At 35.2% G+C, this 19,041-nt stretch overlaps 1 protein-coding gene across 2 annotated transcripts in view; it reads left to right on the top strand.

Moving 5' to 3' along the window:
- Gapvd1 (GTPase activating protein and VPS9 domains 1) overlaps positions 1 to 19,041 on the top strand; it is a 168,871-nt gene that overhangs the window by 111,383 nt on the left and 38,447 nt on the right. For both annotated transcript variants that reach the window (XM_067102135.1, XM_067102136.1), the window contains exons 15-18: positions 4,630 to 4,806; positions 5,732 to 5,864; positions 7,532 to 7,647; positions 10,768 to 10,979. In XM_067102135.1, coding sequence (XP_066958236.1) covers positions 4,630 to 4,806; positions 5,732 to 5,864; positions 7,532 to 7,647; positions 10,768 to 10,979 — 638 coding nt within the window. The remainder of the gene's footprint in view (positions 1 to 4,629; positions 4,807 to 5,731; positions 5,865 to 7,531; positions 7,648 to 10,767; positions 10,980 to 19,041) is intronic.

Genomic DNA, 19,041 nt, shown 5'->3' on the forward strand with positions numbered 1-19,041 from the left:
AGATAATTAATAATTGTTAGGCAAGTTTCAATAACCTGTGGAATTACAACACTGAGTATTAGCCAGACAGTTAATTATTGTTCGGCAAGTTTCAATAACCTGGGAAATTACTGCACTGAGTATTATCTACATAGTTGATAATAAAGTAAGATATGCAGTAGTACCAGTTATGCATGTGATTTCTTAATTCCAATTTGCTAGGCTAATTCATCATGAAATACCCTAGCCTGCAAGTATAAGAAATACTCCCATAAGTTTTGAAAAAGTTGCATAGTTAATATTGATTTAAAATATAGTACCCTTCAATATAGCTTAATTGTGGTATTTTTCTTTGGCTTTGCTAAGCTAGCTTCAATACCCTAGCCTGCAAACATAAGAAACACTCTCATGAATTTTGAACAAATTTTTGATTTTACAACAACCCTGATAGTTAATCATTTCAATTATAGTACTGCACAATGTACCTTAGGTGTGATATTTTAAAGCAGATTTGCTGTGTCAGCTCCTGAAAAAATATCCTGTATTTTCATTACAATACATCTAATTTCTTGCATATCAGCCATTGAGCTGGATGCTTAATCACATGCCAAGGTCTTGTACTTGTAAAACCCAAATTTTATAATATTCATGGTTTTTCTTTGTAGGATAGAGGTTTCTTTCTTGCATTTCTTAATATATTAAATTACTTTAAAATTGCAGTGGTGGCTCCAGTTTAATCATAATTTGAAGGATGACAGAAATAATTATGTCATTAAAAGGGCTGAGCTTGTTTTCTACCTGTCTGTAACCAAGTTGGTTTCTTTTATCTGGGTGTGCACTAAACCCAAAGGGTTGCTTGCTCAGCTGCAAACTGCATAATCTCCTGTTTGCCAGCGGGAACAGTACGTACTACCTGCCATAGACATAGTCTTTGCAGGCATAAAGTTGAGTTTGGTTATTTGCTGGACATTTGCGAAGTAAGCAACATGCTCTTGACAGAGAGCCTAAATGATGGCTTGATTTAGACTAGCCCTTCTCCCTTCATCATTATCTCATGTACACATGGAACTCATATAATTCATATAATTCCCCTTATGATATCTTTTCTAACTTTCTTTTCAGCTGTTCTTATTATTGGTCTTTAAGATTTAATTATAACAAGACTTTTTAGGTATAGTTTTGCTATTATACCAAGATTATGTCCATGTAGCAATAGAGATCATACTAGACTTATGTATGATCTTACTTTTGTATGCAGTTTCAGTGTATTTGACTTCATAATCTTACTCAGTCTTGTACCTAGCTCCTACATTGGAAGACCTTTGAGTTGAATTATCCCTTAATACTTTCCAGATGTTTTCTGAATGTTTTTGTATGCATAATTATTTTTAATTAATAATGAAAAAAAAATATAAATTAATGATATCTTTTTGCATCTCATTAGTTGGGGATATATTAATGTGAATTATGTCAGTGGAATCTCAAAGGGTTAATGTACAATTTAACTGGTATGTATTTGTACATGAGTCTTATTTTCTTGCATAATGCCATTACTGTACTTACTATACCATTTAAATTATACATTTAAAATCATTGTAAATAAAACAAGATACTGCATAATAATTTTTAATGTACTGAATGTTATTTGAGAGGTTAATTAATTGAATTACCATATTTTCAAAAGCTTTTTATATGTAGTTTCAAGTAAAGTATTACTTTTTTTTATTCATCAAGTAGTATTTTTTATTCATCTTGATAGCTTGGTCTCAGTAACCTGATTTCTCAATAAACTGGCTGAAGTTTTTGAGGAGATATTTTGTGAGGAAATTAAACTTTATCATCTATAGTGATTTTGAAAAAAAAATCCATGTCGTAATATATAGTATAAAGTTTAGAAAGAGAGAGAGAGAGAGAGAGAGAGAGAGAGAGAGAGAGAGAGAGAGAGAGAGAGAGAGATACTTTATCAGTTGGCCTAAAAGACAAACTTTTAAAAAATCAAAACCAAGACAAACTTTTAAAAAATCAAAACCAAAACAAACATGCAAAATTACCCTGTTTCCAGTAGGTTCATATTACTGCCTTATAGGTGGGATAGATTATCTTGCACATTTACAGTGTAATGAATGCTAAGGTGAGAGACACAATGAATGCTGGCATTAGGGTATGATAACTAGCAGAATAATCTCAGCAATTATTTTATAACCACCAAAACTAAGTTGCAGCAACAAAGCTCACTGAGGTTGTCTTGCTCCCCTTCATTCTTTGTGTTGTTATTAGCCATTGGTAGTAAAAAAGTTCTTATATATATATATATATATATATATATATATATATATATATATATATATATATATATATATATATATATATATATATATATATATATATACATATATATACAGGCATATATATATATGTCCCGGTATATATATGTATATTTATATATATATGTATTTCTGAGGTGTGTGATATAACTATATATATATATATATATATATATATATATATATATATATATATATGTAACTGAAAATCGCTATATATATATAACCGAAAATCAGCAATTTCATATATATATATATATATATTTCATATATATATATATATACAAAGCAGCCCGGTTTCGCCGTTTTTTTCAAACCGTTGTCGTCGGCGCCTCTCAGTTTTACTGACGGGTTTTTATGTGCGTCTTAAACCGAAAATTGTGCCAAAAATACCCAAAAATCATAAGAAAACGGTGCCAATGCTTTGGGTGCATTGAAAATGATGTAAACTGGCGATTTTCATAAAAAAACCCTGAAAATTTCTTCTGATTTTCGGCGACGTGTCATAACAAGCACCATAAAACCAAAATAATTTCTGATGAATATATTTGAAAAGCTGTTAACCGAGCCTGCCGTTAACCGGGGACTGCCTGTATATAGTTTTTATATAATAAATTTCCAAAATAAAAAAAAATTTTATCATTCAAAAGTTTATATTTGATTGAATTTGCTGTTCTATACCACCTGATTGTTATAAGAATGCTTTTACAGTTTCATTTGTGTTTATAATAAACCAACATTAAATATTTTGATTTCCATTGATTAATACATTTAGGTTTTAGTGAACCTTGAAATTTATAGTATTTAGTTAAAGTAGTAGTCAGTCAGGAATCTTAAGATGAAGAAGAAATTAATTTGGAATCATATCTTTTGCATTCTATCTGTAGGTGCATTTTTGTACACTATATGTGGATAATTCCATTTGTTGTTTATACAGTTCTAGCATTTATATAATAAAATACTGTGTGATTTATAGTATCTAGATACAGAGCACATGTTATTTTTGTTATTTAGAAACTATAATTCTGAAGTTACAATTATAAGTTATGGACAGTGGAGAAAATGTACTGTATACTTTGACATTTGTACATTTTGTTTGAAAAAAGCTTCCTACTTAAAGCCTGTGATTAAACAAAAAATATCCTCATGTAGAAAAACTTATTTATAATAATTACTGAATAAGAACTTGACAACACTTTTGATTACAATTTCATATTTAAATGAAAGAGAATAAGACCCCTGTGTGGTGTATGTTCAGATGAATAACATAGGCTTGCATCTTACCTCTGGCTAGGTGCCTGTTGTAAAGTTAATGGTACAGTAATAGGTTTCTGAATATGGGAGATTTACAATATAAGGCTTGTGAATACAAATAGGAAATCAATATGTTAAAATAATATTTTCATGTCTGGTTAGGAAACAGTATATGCTGTCTCAACTCTAAAGTTCTTTAGTAAATGTATGATAGGGTTAAAAAGATATGTAAACTATTGTAGATTTTATAAGATGATGTTCAGCCTAGGAGGACTAAAAGAAAAATTTTTTAATAATTATAGGACAAAATGTATTGAAATTCTCTTTTTAATAAGAAAAGATCTTGTAAATTTCATCACACAGGCTTTTTATTCTCATTTCGAGATCTTGTCTCTCTCTCTCTCTCTCTCTCTCTCTCTCTCTCTCTCTCTCTCTCTCTCTCTCTCTCTCACTTGCAGATTATATATGATGATATTCAGTAAAGATTATATATGATGATATCCAGTAAAATCACTAAAATGAATTTAAGTAAATATATGATGAAATAAAATAAAATTATTTTCTTAAAATTTTCTTGTAAAATTTGCTACATCTTATAAGGTAGTGAAAACTGCATTATTATATTATGTTCTCTCTCTCTCTCTCTCTCTCTCTCTCTCTCTCTCTCTCTCTCTCTCTCTCTCTCTCTCTCTCTCTCTCTCTCTCTCTCTCACTTGCAGATTATTATTCATTTATATGATGATTGTAAAATCACTAAATGATGTAAGTAAATATATGATGAAATAAAATAAAATTATTTTCTTAAATTTTCTTGTATTAGATAATGAAATGTACTTATTAATTTTTAAAAATGCTCTCTAAAACTGGGGAATATCTTAAAATAGGTTTATTAGAAACTATTTTAAAAAAATTCTCAGACACATCTCTCTCTCTCTCTCTCTCTCTCTCTCTCTCTCTCTCTCTCTCTCTCTCTCTCTCTCTCTCTCTCTCTCTCTCTCTCTCCAGTTGTATATTAATGTCATCTGTTTTTATTTCTTCATAACTAATCTATTTTTGTTTCTATCATTTTCAGACCCCTTAATGAAATACCAAAGACCGAAGAAGACGAAAGATTGTATATTGATCCTAACAATATTGAAGCTAGCTATGCCTTCACTGATGCAAAGCGCAAGTTGAGACTTGTGTTGAGCATCGCCGATTTTTCCATGTCGCCTTATCTCTCAGAATTTGGAACTCCTTTTGGAACAGAGTAGGTGTAAAAAGTATTTAATAAAAATGCAAGTATTATATGAATCCAGCCTTTTCTCCAGTTTACTTATTAGTATTTAATCCCTTTTATTAGAATTTATGAAATATTGTTTGGGTTTTTCCTTTTATGATTTGATAGTAATTATATGAGTCCTATGCAGTAATACACAAGATTGCAGAATGTGGAGGGAGTTCATTCCTTGTTTAACACGTACAAAGGGATCTGGTTTAACAAATCATTTATAACTAACTAACTAACGTACAAAGGGAAAACCCCATTTAAAATAATGGTGGCTATAATTACTGTACCTGTCATTTTTTAAAATTTTGTGACTTATATTTGAAAGTTTTGAAAGCGTGTGAAATCACTTGCACTGCAAATAGAAGTAAACTAATTCATCACAAGTACTCCTTGACAGCTCATGATATGTAATGTTCAGAATGGCTGCCCTTCAGGATTATCAGAAGTGTGGAACTGTGGCTCATAAGTTCTGGATGTAAATTTGCTGCACACAAAGGACCATAGATTAATGAAGTAATGCCCTAAAATGTTCTGGTCATAAAAGTTAGACAAGAAAGAGCACTAAAGAACTTCAGCTTTTTCTCTTCCTCTAAGATTATTTATATGGAAATGTTCCTTAAGATAAAAAAAAGAATTTATTTGTGGCATACTTAAGTTAATTTCTTACTTGAAGTGAAGATTTGATTGAATATTTTGTACAAGTTTTGTTTTCAGTAAAGCTGATGTTTGGTAGAAATAAAATATATTGTAATGGTTGTTAAGCAAATGCTAAAGTTCAATGATAGGCTTTTAAGAGATGGAGATGTATTTCCATAAAATTTTCAGTAGAGTTACAAATTTTTATCTTGGATAAAAACGAAGAGTTTGGAAAATTTGTAAATACCTTTTTTTTTTATTTTTGCAGCAATACAAGCCTAGAAACTGATGTGTTAACTTGGTTAAGATGTCATCTGGCTGAAGCAACCAACCTACATGATCGTTCTTTAGTCACACAGTTGCATGAAACTATACGATGTGTGCAACTTTTTGATGCTCAGGTATGTCTTCTTTTCAGTTAATTGATGTTTTATCTTTGTGTTTAATATTGGGACTGATGGAAGTCAGAGTAACATGAGCCAACTTAAAATTGGTAATTTTCAGTTTGGCTTTATGCCAAAGTAATCAGCAACAGAAACAATCTGAGTTGAGGTTACTAAAGGCTGTACCACATATTTTTATTATCTTGAAAAGGAATATGACAGAGCACTGAGAAATGATTAAATGGATGTTAGAAAGGCAAAACATATCAAATGAACTCATAACCTTTTCACTGCAATGGATGATGTAGACAATTACAGACCAATTTCTGTAACAAATTGCTTATATGAATTTTTAGATAAAAAGGGTAAATGCATGAGTCTTATGCACTCATAAAAGTAAGATATTGACACCTACCCAGCTTTGATCACAGAACAGTAGATCCACTGCAAAATCACTCTCCCTTGTGGAAGCTCACATCTGTAGAGGATTTGAAACCCAACAAATAACAGTAGTGCCATTTTCTCTGATGTACAGAAAGGCTAAGATACCACTTGGGGATACTAATATTAAAAAATTGATACAAAATTATTTTACTTGGTCACTTTCCAGTTTTCATTGAAAACATTGTGACAGACCTTATATTTCAAATATGAATTTATGACTTTTACTTAGAGAGTTTCACACTTAAAAACTGAGTTCCATAGGGAAGTGTTCTTAGTAACACCATCTTCACTTTGGAAAAATTACATCAGTAATCAACTGCCAGTTGGGATAAAAATAATATTTACATGGATGATTGTGCTGTATACTGTACTGCATCAGACATAAGACTTCTTGAATGTACCATCAGTAATGCTGTACACTAGACGCGTAGGCCTTATCAGTAGGTTTTCAGTTCTCCACCAAAGACCACAGCAGTTATGTTTTATAAAAATGTAAAGTGGAAAAAGTGAAGAAACTGATTTAAAGATTAGTCATCATCATATACCTGTAAGTCAGGCAACAAAAATCCCTGGCATTTACTCTAAATCCTCCTTTTTCAAGGCTCTCTTGTCAAGCTTACCACCTCTCTTGCAGCTCTCCATCTGCTTTTGCTGTTACAACCAAGTCATCTGCATACAGCAAATCCCATAGTATATTTCATGTAACATACCTACTTAGCACATCCATTATTAAATATAAAGAGGAATGAGTGTAAGGCTGATCCTTAATGTATTCCAACCTTTACTTCAAAAGCATCTGTCACTGTATCTTTACTACTGTTCTTGCTGCCTTGTATAAAACCATGATCATGCTTATGAGTCTCACAGAAAGTCATTTCATTCTCAAACTCTGTCAAAAGCTTCTTGTAGGTGTGCAAGACACCATTACAACTTCATGTTACCTTCAAAACTTCCTGCCTGTACCTGTCTTGCATAAAAAGGGTATCTTGTGTATTTTCCCTTGGGGTAAATCTGAACTTTTTGTGGATGTCCTTGGTTTTGTTGAGTTTATTTTTTATCATTTTCCAGTACTTTAAGCTTGTTTTCCATAAACTTTATTCCTCTATAAATTCCACCTTCCTTGAAATCACCCTTTTGCTTATAGATTCACACCATTTCACTCTCCTTGCAATCAAGAGGCATTCCTTCTTCCTATTCAAAATTGATTGAAAATAACTTTGTGGTTATATTTCTTATTTCAGGGCAGAGAACAACTAGTTAGAAGTCTCATAGATGACTACCGTAGTAGATCACCTTATGTGGCTTACCTTGTTCGCAGTCGTCAAGGGTTACTAACAACTATTGCACACCTAGAGAAGTAAGTGCAGTACTCTAGTAATAATTTATATTTTTTAGTGTTTAGTTAGAAATTTCTATGCACTCAGTATTTATAAGAAATTTAACTTAACTTTTTGTTTTATGTTAGAAATTTAAGTTTCTTCCTTAAGAACTCATAATAATTCAGACTGAGTTAGGAATTGATGATTATTAGATGTGATAATTGCAGTATCATTGGAAGATGCAAAAAATATAAAAAGTAAGCCAATAGTAAAATACAGCTGAATAAAAATAATAAAAATAAAAAGATAAATTTTGCTCATAAAAAAGACATAACAGTGGTCTTGCATTAAGTACTGTACAGTATTTGTATTTATTGGATAATGTAGACAGTTGAGTGCTGTACATTGAATAAGGTAGTAAAACTGGTTCTTATCAGTATTATTAGTGTTGTAAAATAGAAGGTGATCCAGACCACTGAGTTACATTTCCAGACTTACACTTCCATACTTGTACTGTCTATCCAGAAGTGATACAGTTTCTTTTTGAACATGATATGCAACTTACAATAGAACATACAAGATGTAAATACCCATATTACACTCTTTATGTGGGATAAGATTTGGTGCAATATTATGTGAAGAAACAAGCTCTGTTAACTTAATGATACTTACAGCAGAATTGCCTGCAATATGGTCAGCAGTTAAAGATTATAAAAAACTTACCACCACAGAAATTTGTAATTTTCCCCGTGTAGAAGTGCTGTATAAGTCATTCAAAATTATTATCCTAGAATCCCTTTGATCAACAAACGTAAGCTTTTCATACCATAAATTTAATGAAACATAAATGTTGAAAATTGTCAGGACACTGACCAAGTAGACATTAAAGGAAATCAGGATGCTGATAGAACAACAAGAGCTGCAATTACCAAGAATAGATTAAATATACTAGTTCTTGTCGGTGACTTGTTACTATCTCTAAAACTAATTTTCTTTATAAAATAGCAGGAATTGCAGAAAATTGGATCAGACACTATCAAGATAAAGCAGATTAAACTCATTGTTGGATTTTGGTAATCTGAATTGAAAAAGTCAAACATTGAAGTATTGCTATAACATCCCATCTTTCTGACCCATCAGAGAATGCAGAACAACATTTACAATCAAACATATCCTAGGTGATTGTCCAGTTTTCAGTCAACATCATATCAGATATCAAGAAGACCATGTCATAAAACACACCTGAAACATATTGCATACATATCACAAAATGGTTTGAAAACAAGTCAGTGACCATAAGTGGAGAACAGATCTGGCAAATGCGGGATAATCACAAAAAGCACTGGTTAGGACTACTGTATCATTAAGTCATTGTCTTGTATTTAAACTTTTGTGAAGTGTGTATAGGAAGTTGCTGACATGTGTTTTTGACAGGTTGTACTGCGATGTGAATTCACCCTTTAATAAGATGTATGTTCAATAAGAACAACCCTTTTGGGCCAGCCCAGTGAGAGTTAAGAATGCCTACTTAGTGGAGTAGTTAAACTGTTTAGTACAAGTAATAATAATAGTAGTAATAATTTTAAACAGTTTGATGCATGAACAAATATCAGATATTTTTATCATCATCATTGCCTTCAGCACCATGTGACATGAAGTGCCTCTGTGAAACTCTGCCGTTCATAAGTTTCCACAGATCCCCACTCCTCTCCAGCCTCCCTTCCTGTAGCTCTCATCCTAGTAGGTGTGGGTCTTGCAGCTCTTCTGATACCAACAGGATCCCAACTGACACTATTACATACTATTTTCCCAGGGGTTGTGTGAAGGGCATGTTCATGCCATCTCCATCTCCTTTTCATCATTATCTCATCTGCATATGAGTACATTATGGAGCTTCCATGATTTCCCCTATGGCATCATTTCTGACTATCCTGTCATCTGACTCCTTAAATTCATCTTAAAGGTTTATTCTCAAATGAAAAAATCTTTTAGATGCTGTTTCATTGTCACACCATGTAGCAATACAGATAGTAAGATAGTACAGTATAATCTTGCTTTCGTGTACATTTCCTGGTCTGTTTGATTTCTGATGCTTATTTAGCCTGCCCATTGTTTGATTTGGCTTTTTTGTTCTTTCCCTAAATTCCAACTCAAGAGAACCTGTACTGGATGTCATTGTTCTTAAATATTTAAAAGATTCAATCTCACTACTCTTTTTTCCATTCAATGTTATTTCATCCTTTGATGCATACTCTTGTTTTGGAACACTTCTGTTTTTCTTATATTTTTTTTTAGACCGCTCTCCATAGACATATGATACATTCTATCTTCTGTTTTTCTTACTTTTTTTTTAGACCAATCTCTATAGACATATAATGCATTCTGTTAAGCAACCTTTGTAAATTGTATGGTGTATTGCTGATTATGAAAACTGCTTATTCTAAGAATGTCAAGTTTCTAATATTATTCCCTTCCAAATGTTCTCCTCCATCTCCAACCACTCTTTTCATTATAAAATATGTGAGGAGGGCAAACATCAAAAGTGAAATGACATTCCTTTATATCACCCCACTACATACTGCAAATGGACTCGGCAAGACCCCATCAACATTTACTTTGTATCTGGTTTGTTCATGGTAAAAGAAGACTGCCCAAACATAATATTAGTTGGTGGATGATGTCAAATGCCTTCGCATAATCAACAAAAGCCATCATAGGGTAATACTGTACATATAAATTCCGTAAACATTTGCAACAGTGTGTGTTAACAGAAATATTTGATTTGTGCAACTCCTGACTCTTCTAAAATAAACTTGTTTGTCTCAGTGCTTTCTATTAGTAGTTTCTTTCTCCTTTGTTATTTCTTTGAGCTTTTGGGTAATATACAATATATGTGCCTGAAGTTCACTTTGATTTAAGCTGGTCCTTATCACTTTGTAATTGTGGAACAGCACATGCCACACACCAGTAGTTAGCAGGTTGTTGTCATCTGTCTTATGCACAGATAGTAATTGTTGTGTATTGAAAAATTTAATTTAGCCTTATTCTATTTATTTATGGCAAATAGAATCATTAGGTGCATAAGTTTAAAATCATTATTATTGAATTTTGGGTTTTTATATGCCTTTTTATTTTGGTTTTATACATTTTCTTTTCAGGCTGTTAGCACGAATAAATGCAGATACAGAAGTTATAATATCATCCATAGTTGGAGTATGTTTACGGATGTTCTTAGAAAGAAGAGAGGAAATTATAAGCCAGTTCACCCATAAGTTTGCATTGATCACAGATCCAGATGAAAAAGTCCAGTTAGTAGAGAACCTTTTGGGTCAACTTTATTCTGAATTGGAACGTGATCCTATGTGGATAAGTAAGTCTTCATATTTCATTGTTTATCTACTTATGAAAGGGTTCAGTAAAGAAAGAAAGAACCTGATTTCAGAATACAGTGTGTACCTTAGTCAACGTTCTTTCTTTTGGTCATAGATGTTATGTTATCGTTTGCTACTCCATAATTTTATGTAAGTAACTTACCAAGTAATTACATAGCTATAGTTTCCTCTTGCATGGCAGCTTAAATTAAAAAATTAGCGGGTAATGCTTCAAAGTTCAGTGCAGATGACTGGTCCCGCCCACTAATGGGAATACTAGGAACGACTTAACAAACAATCTCATTCTGTTTTTGCCGCGCTTGAGTAAACACTTGAGTGTTGATGGCAGCTTTGTTCTTAAATTTGCCAGTTGGAAACCTGATTTCGGTGAAGTATTATTGCTGATTTCGGGTAGCCTTCAAGCTTACAGCTTTCAGGATCAGTATATTATTGTTTTGTTATCAAGATCTGATTCAAGTTTATCATGTTTTGTTACAGTTGCGATTTCACAATCAAATGGTTTAACTCTTGTAGCTTAGTTAACCACACTACCACCTTTACTGGTTAAAGTAATAAACATAAACATTGGGTTTGTTGCCGAACCAATATTTACAGTGTTGAATTACTTGTCTCCAAGTCTCAGTTAGTGTTTGTTAGGATCTGAGACACAATGCACCAGTCATTAGATAGCACCCGAGCTTCCACAGAGCTTCGACATGCGCTATATAATATGCAAGACTTGATACATAACAGTCTCAATGTTTGATAGGATTTGAGATGTGTTTGTATGACGGTACTCAGTGTACTTCGAACTGTGTCTGTAAAGGTTAACTTTTCTTTCTCCAAGAAGCGTAAAAACTTTTAATATTGCATTCGCTACCTCGTTTACTGATTAGTGTAATATAATGTAAATGTTGCATTCTCTACCGAACCGATGTTTTCTGTAATGAATACATATCTGCAATCTCGAATTATGTTGGTTAGGATTTGAGATATGTTTGTATGATGGTACTGTGTACTTCATAATATTTGTTCATATACAATTAAATGAACATCTTATTATTACATTTTCCTTTGCAGAAAACTGAAAAGTGTAAGGGCAGGAATGCAGTAGGAGAGAATTGTGCTTAATGTTTTGCTTATGATGAGTTTAGCAAAAGAAGACCTTCTCAACAGCTGAGAACCGTGCTTTGGCACTTGCTTCGACAGTACATATACTAAACAAGATGACAAAATTGTGAAGAGTTCCACATTTTTTTTTTTTAACTCATACTAAGAGTGCCCAGTAGCGCTCGCCAGCTCCTGAGCTGCTAGCTCGCCTGGTGCCAACTGCAGAGCCTGGGCGCCATCAGGTGCTTGGCGCCAGTTTCTGAGTTCCTGGTGCCAACTCTCATACTGCTGGCCCTCCTGCCTTCTTTTATCTACTTGCTCCCGCACCTGGCTCCCTTGCTTCCTTCCCGTGCCATTGCCAGTCTTGTGTCTGGGTCAACAGACATTAACCTTGTAATAATAGTGAAGTGTTATGCAGTGGAGGCAGTGGCTACTCGTCCCTCGATGTTCCTAGACAAAGGTCACTGTCACACTCCCATGCACCAGGGAGGAGGCAAACTGGAAGTCCAAGGGAAGTCTGGGGGTTTACACACGGTTAGTCGCCCACTCAGTCAAACCTGTTGACAGTCCTAGGTAACAACATACAGTCACTGGAAAGGCATCTTACTGGATGTGTAGTGAAGGGGTACCTATCCGACATCTCGGATCTCCTAAACCCAATCCCTGTCAGACTCCCATGTACCAGGGAGGAGGCACACTGAAGTCCATGGGATTCTGGAGGGGCTTGGACCCAGATAGTTGCCCCACAGTGAGGCCACTGTCTGTAGGTGTTGACAGACAGCCATTGGAAAGGCATCCATAGAGATGTACTTTTTAAAGTTTTACTAGCCTTCAGTTAACTCCTTTGCTGCGCTGCAAAACTTTGAATTATGCTTTGCTAGTCATCAGACTTCCCCTTCACTGGAAAGCTGCCACTTAACTAGCAGACACTCCTGGCTATACCTCCACGTCACTACAGGTTAAGTGGAGCCCCAACCAGAGGCATGCGGAACTCCAGTATTGGCACCAAGCAGAACATAAGCGCCCGAGTGCCTAATAGAGCCCAAGCTTCCAATAGCGCCCGAGCCCCCTATAGTGCCAGAGCTCATCTCCATATAGAGCTTCCAGCACCAGCTCTCATGCGTCTGGCGCCAGCCTACTAGTGGCTGATGCCAGTCTTTAGCTTGGCTCCTGTCTCCTCTAAGAACAAAATGTTTTTTTATGAGCGCAGTTTCCAATTGGATGCCTCTTCAAGTGGCCGACACCAGTCACTGATCATTGGGTGTCCTTCAGTATTGGACTCCCTCCTTTGAGTACCATACAACCGCTCTCAGGCGGTTTTGTCTCTTTTCAACCTGTTCCACCTTCGCCCAGAGTTCCAGATGGGCCGAATTGCTCCCTTTTTGACATCAGTTAGTGTCTCAAAGCACCGACCTTTGCAGACAGGGACTTTTGTGTGTGAATTTATGAGCTTGTTGCAGAAGGCTGTCACCTCTACAAGGAGTTGGGAGTCTGACTTTGGTTTTTTAAGGGAGCGAGACAAGAGTTTTTTGTCCTTCCCTCCCTCTGATGCTTAGACAGAATTAGTCCTCCTGTTGAAATTCTTGTCAAGATTTTGAAGTAAGGATCTTTCTTGACTGACATCAGGAGTAGGGACTAAAAAGATAAGAGTCTCTCAAGTATTGCCAAGGGACATTGCTTTGCAGCTACTTTCAGACGGCATATATCCTCAGTCCGTTTTTCCCATTGTATTATGATATCATCCCTCCTGACTATTCTTTTATGGAAACTTTTATTGGGCTCCAGGCAGAAGGTAGCGCCATGAACCCTCTCTCTAGCGGCGCTCGTTCCAGAGCGCCTGATCATCTTCAAAGCTCCTGACTCCAGCTTTATGGCACCTGGCTCTTGAATCCTGAGCACTCAACACCTGTTCCAGAGAGCTCGGCTCTTTCTAGCTATACTAGGCTCCCACCACTGAATGCCTAGTTCCTTTTCACATTTTTTACTTTTATTTATTTATTTATTTTTTAGAGCATTGTGTTGGACTGCAGCAGAAGTTGTCACTCCTGGTTTTGTTCAAGACCGTTGTTACCCATGGCCTATAAGCATGTCAGTTTGTACAAGGTGTCATTGAGTCCACGCAAGGCATTATCATCCTAAGAAGTCGATCCGCCCTGTTGGCCATGTGTCTGTGGCTGTCAAGTATCGACAGGGTCAGCAACTAATCAGTACGGTTGCCTGCGATTCTGCACGAGGCTCTACAAGTTTGTTGGCTTGCAGAGACCAACCGAACAGTCTTGTTGTCCATTCTTTAGGGCGATTGGGTGGAGTTCCTGAGTATGTAGGATACTTCATTTCTTGTCCACATACAAACTCTGAAAGATATCTTGGACCCGTCCTATGATACTGTTGTTACCCGTGGCCAGACTTTTGTGTATCTTATGGACTTTCCAAGTTCCTTTAAGCATGTCAGATATTAGTTTTTAACAAAGTACAGTTCTGCATACATTGTCAGTCTGTATGAGGTGCCATCGAGTCCACACAGGGCATTATCATGCTAAGAAGTTGATCCCGCCCTGTTGGCCATGTGTCCGTGGCTGTCAAACTTATTGACAGGGTCAGCAACTAGTCCATTTGGTTGTCTGTCAGTCTGCATAAGGCTCTACAAGTTTGTTCACTTGCAGAGACCAACTGAACAGTCCTGTTGTCCATTCTCCAGGGTAATTGGGTGGAGTTCCTGGATATGTAGGATACTTCATTTCTTGTCCACATACAAACTCTGAAAGATATCTCAGACCTGTCCTACGAGAAAGGGTCATCCAGTGCAAGAATTTAGTCTTCGACATCTACGGCATAAGACCTCTCTCGAGTCCTTGCCTTGCTTACGTTTGTCTTTCTTTCTGACCATGAACTTCAGCCTGTCCCACAAGACCAATAGGGACAAAGAATCATAACCAGACTCCTGTTTTTTCCCAAAGACCTGGTATTCATTGTACTTGCGGTGGTATTTGTCCGAATTTAGACTTTTGGAAGAAGTCCCTCATCATGAGATTAGTCTTAGACTGCTTCTCACTCCTTGTTTTAGTAGAGGGAGCCTGCTGGGGGAACTGGGAAATTTCTGGGATGTGTCCCTGGGGGAATAAACCTTCACATGTATGCCAGAGAGCTGAGAGCTCTTCACTTAAAACTTCAATTCTTCTTGACCCTCGCTCATTCCTAGACTGCATTATTCCTTTAGACAAGATCACTGTCCTTACTTATTTACATTAGCTCCCACCACCAAGTGACAAGAGGGTTTTTCTGTGGACAATATATCGAGTTTTTCTAGTCCAACTGGAATTTCTGGCTTGGCAGTTGAACTGAGCTGTCAGAAAATCACTTTTGACACCGTGGGTAGTGGACCTTTAATTTCCCTGAACTGTCTGGTTGTTTTATGTGCCTCTGCACCCAGGGCAGGCCAATTTTGACTTTCTGCCACCTTAAAGGAGCCTTGTAGTCTGGCAACAGACACCTGGCTATACTGCCACACGTCGCTACAGCAAGAAACAGTTTTCTACTGTCTCTTAACTAATGAGGAATGATAAGCCAGTGCTAAGCTTTTTTTTTTCAAATTCATTACTTGTCTTAATGTTTTGGGTAGAGTATGTCCATGTATCCCACCTCCTGGTCAATGAATGGCTACAGGTTGACCATCACTAATCTGGCAATCAGTAGTCCGGAACAATCAGAATCGCAGAAATTTCGACATTCCAATGTTTCCGCAAATTTCCCAGCCTTGTTAATTATGGTTGATTTGTTTCTTCTGCAAACAAACTCAGCTTCAATAGACACCAGATGGTCAACATAACAACATGTGCATCTTTTTCATGGATCTTTTAAAAGTTTTGGCTTGTCCAGGTTTTGTTTTGGGAAGGAGGTGTTTTTTTTTAACAGAAAGGTGCTAATTACAATATGGATAGACATTTGAAATATTTTTCGTTATACGAAGTGTTTTAAGCAGAATTTATCTTTTTTCGTTAATATCCCAGTCTACTGGATCTTATCATACGCGACTAAAATTGTCTGTTGGGTGAAGTGGGCGTGATGTTCTGAAAAAATTTCAACCTTCGGTCAACTCTCAGAAATGGTCAAAAAACGCAATTGTAGTTTCTTCTTACATTCAGAATATTCAATCTGATTCAGTGGCAGCCTTGTATTTTTTATGGTGAATTTTTGAAAAAACTTTTTCGGAGAGGAAATAGAATCTTCGTCATTTTGTTGTAATTTTGTTTCTATTTTACATAAAGTTTTATATATGAAAATGTGCGCAATTTCATGTCAACAGAAAATAACTCAGTTGTAAAGTTTTGAAATATTTTCACTTTGCTCATTTACCCTGGAAATGACAAAAATGCAATTGTAAAAAACTCTTACATTCTAGTAATATTCAATCATTTACAAGAACTTAACAGAAGAGAAGATGGTCTTGAAAAAACTTTTTCGGACAGAAATTCTTTCATCAAGTTGTCATAATGTTTGCACTGTTTTATGTTAGTCGTTACAGCCTGAAATGCCAATTTCATTTACAATACAACAGAAAATAACTCAACTTGACTTTTATCAGTTTTGAAATATTTTCATTCACGATAACTGCCAAAATTTCAAGCTCAACTTTAACCGACCGAAATGGTAAAAACTTTATAAGCTAAAACTCCCATTCTAGTAATATTCAATCATGTACCCAAACTGGAAGTTCTAGTTATTTCTTTATGGTGAATTTCAGAAAAAAACTTTTTCCTTACGCTCAGCTGGCTCTGCCGAACATCTCATCCTTTCACATGTTGTCAGCTGTTTGCATCGTTTTACATTAGTCTGGTAAACATATATCTCCCGCATCCTTGGCTCTCATGGGGAAGAGTAGTTTTGAAATATTTTCACATAAATGTAACTGGAGTTTTCAACCTTCGGTCAACTTACCTGACTGAAATGGTAAAAACGCAATTGTAAGCTAAAACTCCATTCTAGTAACCTTCAGTGTTTTTTTGAATAAATTGGACCCAATTTTTCGATTCATGGTGAATTTTTAAAAAACATTTTCCCCTCTAAGAATGCATCTGATCCTCTTTGTGTATGGATATTAGTCGTTATGGTTTTATGAAAAAATGTATTCTTTTACAATTAACTCAGGTTGTAGCTTTTATCAGTTTTGAAATATTTTCATATAAATGAAAATAGAAAAAGATGTCAACTTTAACAACTGGTTGAAAACTCATTAGCCACTTCAGTCTAGTAATATTCAATCAATTAGCCCCATTTTTCAACAAACGGAAGTCCATCCAATATTTCAATTGACATTTTTTACTCCAGCTGCGTACTTCTTGCATCATTTTGTGATAATATTTTCTCTGTGTTTTTGATCGTTTTACAATTTGTTATATACCAAAATCATCACAATTTAGTGTACAATACAACTGAAAATAATTAACTCATTAGCTTTAACCGTTTGTACAGTGTTTGTATACAATTATATAAGTTTTTTTGCAGTAACTTCCAATATTTATATATGATTATATTTTTCATTTCTGATGGTTGGCAAACTTGCAATGACAAAAAAGGAGCAAAAATTTTAATCTTAAAAACTAAGCGTCTGTGATTTTTTGAAAAAACTTTTTAGTAACTCACCGAACGGTGCTGGAGTTTTTGTAAATAGAGGCTCTGGGGGATACAGTGTACCTGGAACCATTATTTTTGGGGCATGTTTGTTTTGTGAAAAATCAGTTCCGTTATTTTCTGATTGTTTTGAGCTTGTGGTTATCTTTTATCTGCGTGGGCAAACAGTATTTTTTTGTATTTTTCATGCACAGTAGTTTTGATTAAGATACATTCTCACCAGTTTTATTTACGCAAACATCCAGTTATGATGCACTAGTCATTGAGCTTGTTTTCTGAGCTTCAGCTAAACTTCAGCTTTAAGTTACTGTAGAAGACACTTTTCTCCAAAGCGAATAAGGGTATAGTGTAAAAATATATCAGGCTATTTTACAGTACTTAATGTTATTTGTGACATAACTACGGTAATTTTGTATTACCGTCAAGGTTGAGCACCAAACAGTTGTTATCTGATGCGAAGCAGTTTTGTTTACTGCAGGCTATAACTTACCAACAATAATCATTCTCTAAACTAGTAGATGGAATAAAGACAAGGAGGAAAAAGTTTTTCATTGTTTGGTCAATGCTGATTGCAACTTTTTTTTCTAAAAATATTTCCTAAATATTTCAAATTCAACCCCACTTGTCTTAATGTTTTGGAGTAGAGATAATTGTCCATTATCCAACACCTCCTGTATTTTAATTCTAAGATGATGGAATCAGGTTTCGTGTAATTATTCAATGTAATTTTTACTTGGTCCCAAAGTAGTGATGGTTAACCTTTTTAATTTATAAAAATAGTTTTATATATACTTAACAAGTAATCACATGATCGGAGTCCTCCCTCCTCCCCTCCAATGGACATATGGCATAAAAAGAATGAAATTGTCTGCTAAGTTGTTCCTTGTACAGGCAGTCCCCGGTTATCGGTGGGCCTCGGTTGTCGGCAATCCAGTTTTATGGCGCTTGTCTAGCAACAAAGTCTGCAATGTTTGGTGCTGAAAATCGCCGATTTCCGCTTATCAGCATTGATAATTGGGTATTGGCACCAATACATATCTAACAGAGGTGCCACTAACCAAAAATCTGTGATTTTCTGTGCTTTTGTAGTGCCGAAAATTGCCAAAAAAAAAAATGCCGAAAACCACCGATTTTTGGTTATCATCACTCCATCAGAACAGATCCCCTGCTGATAAACAGGGACTGCCTGTATTCCCATTAATGGGCAGAACCAGTCGTCTGCACTGAACCTTGAAGCGTTACCTGAGAATTTTTGAGTTTAAACTGCCGTGCAAGAGGAAACTATAGTTATGGAATTACTTGGTAAGTACAGTATATATAAAA

Source organism: Macrobrachium rosenbergii, chromosome 59 (assembly GCF_040412425.1).
Source record: "Macrobrachium rosenbergii isolate ZJJX-2024 chromosome 59, ASM4041242v1, whole genome shotgun sequence".
NCBI classification, from domain to species: Eukaryota; Metazoa; Arthropoda; class Malacostraca; order Decapoda; family Palaemonidae; genus Macrobrachium; species Macrobrachium rosenbergii.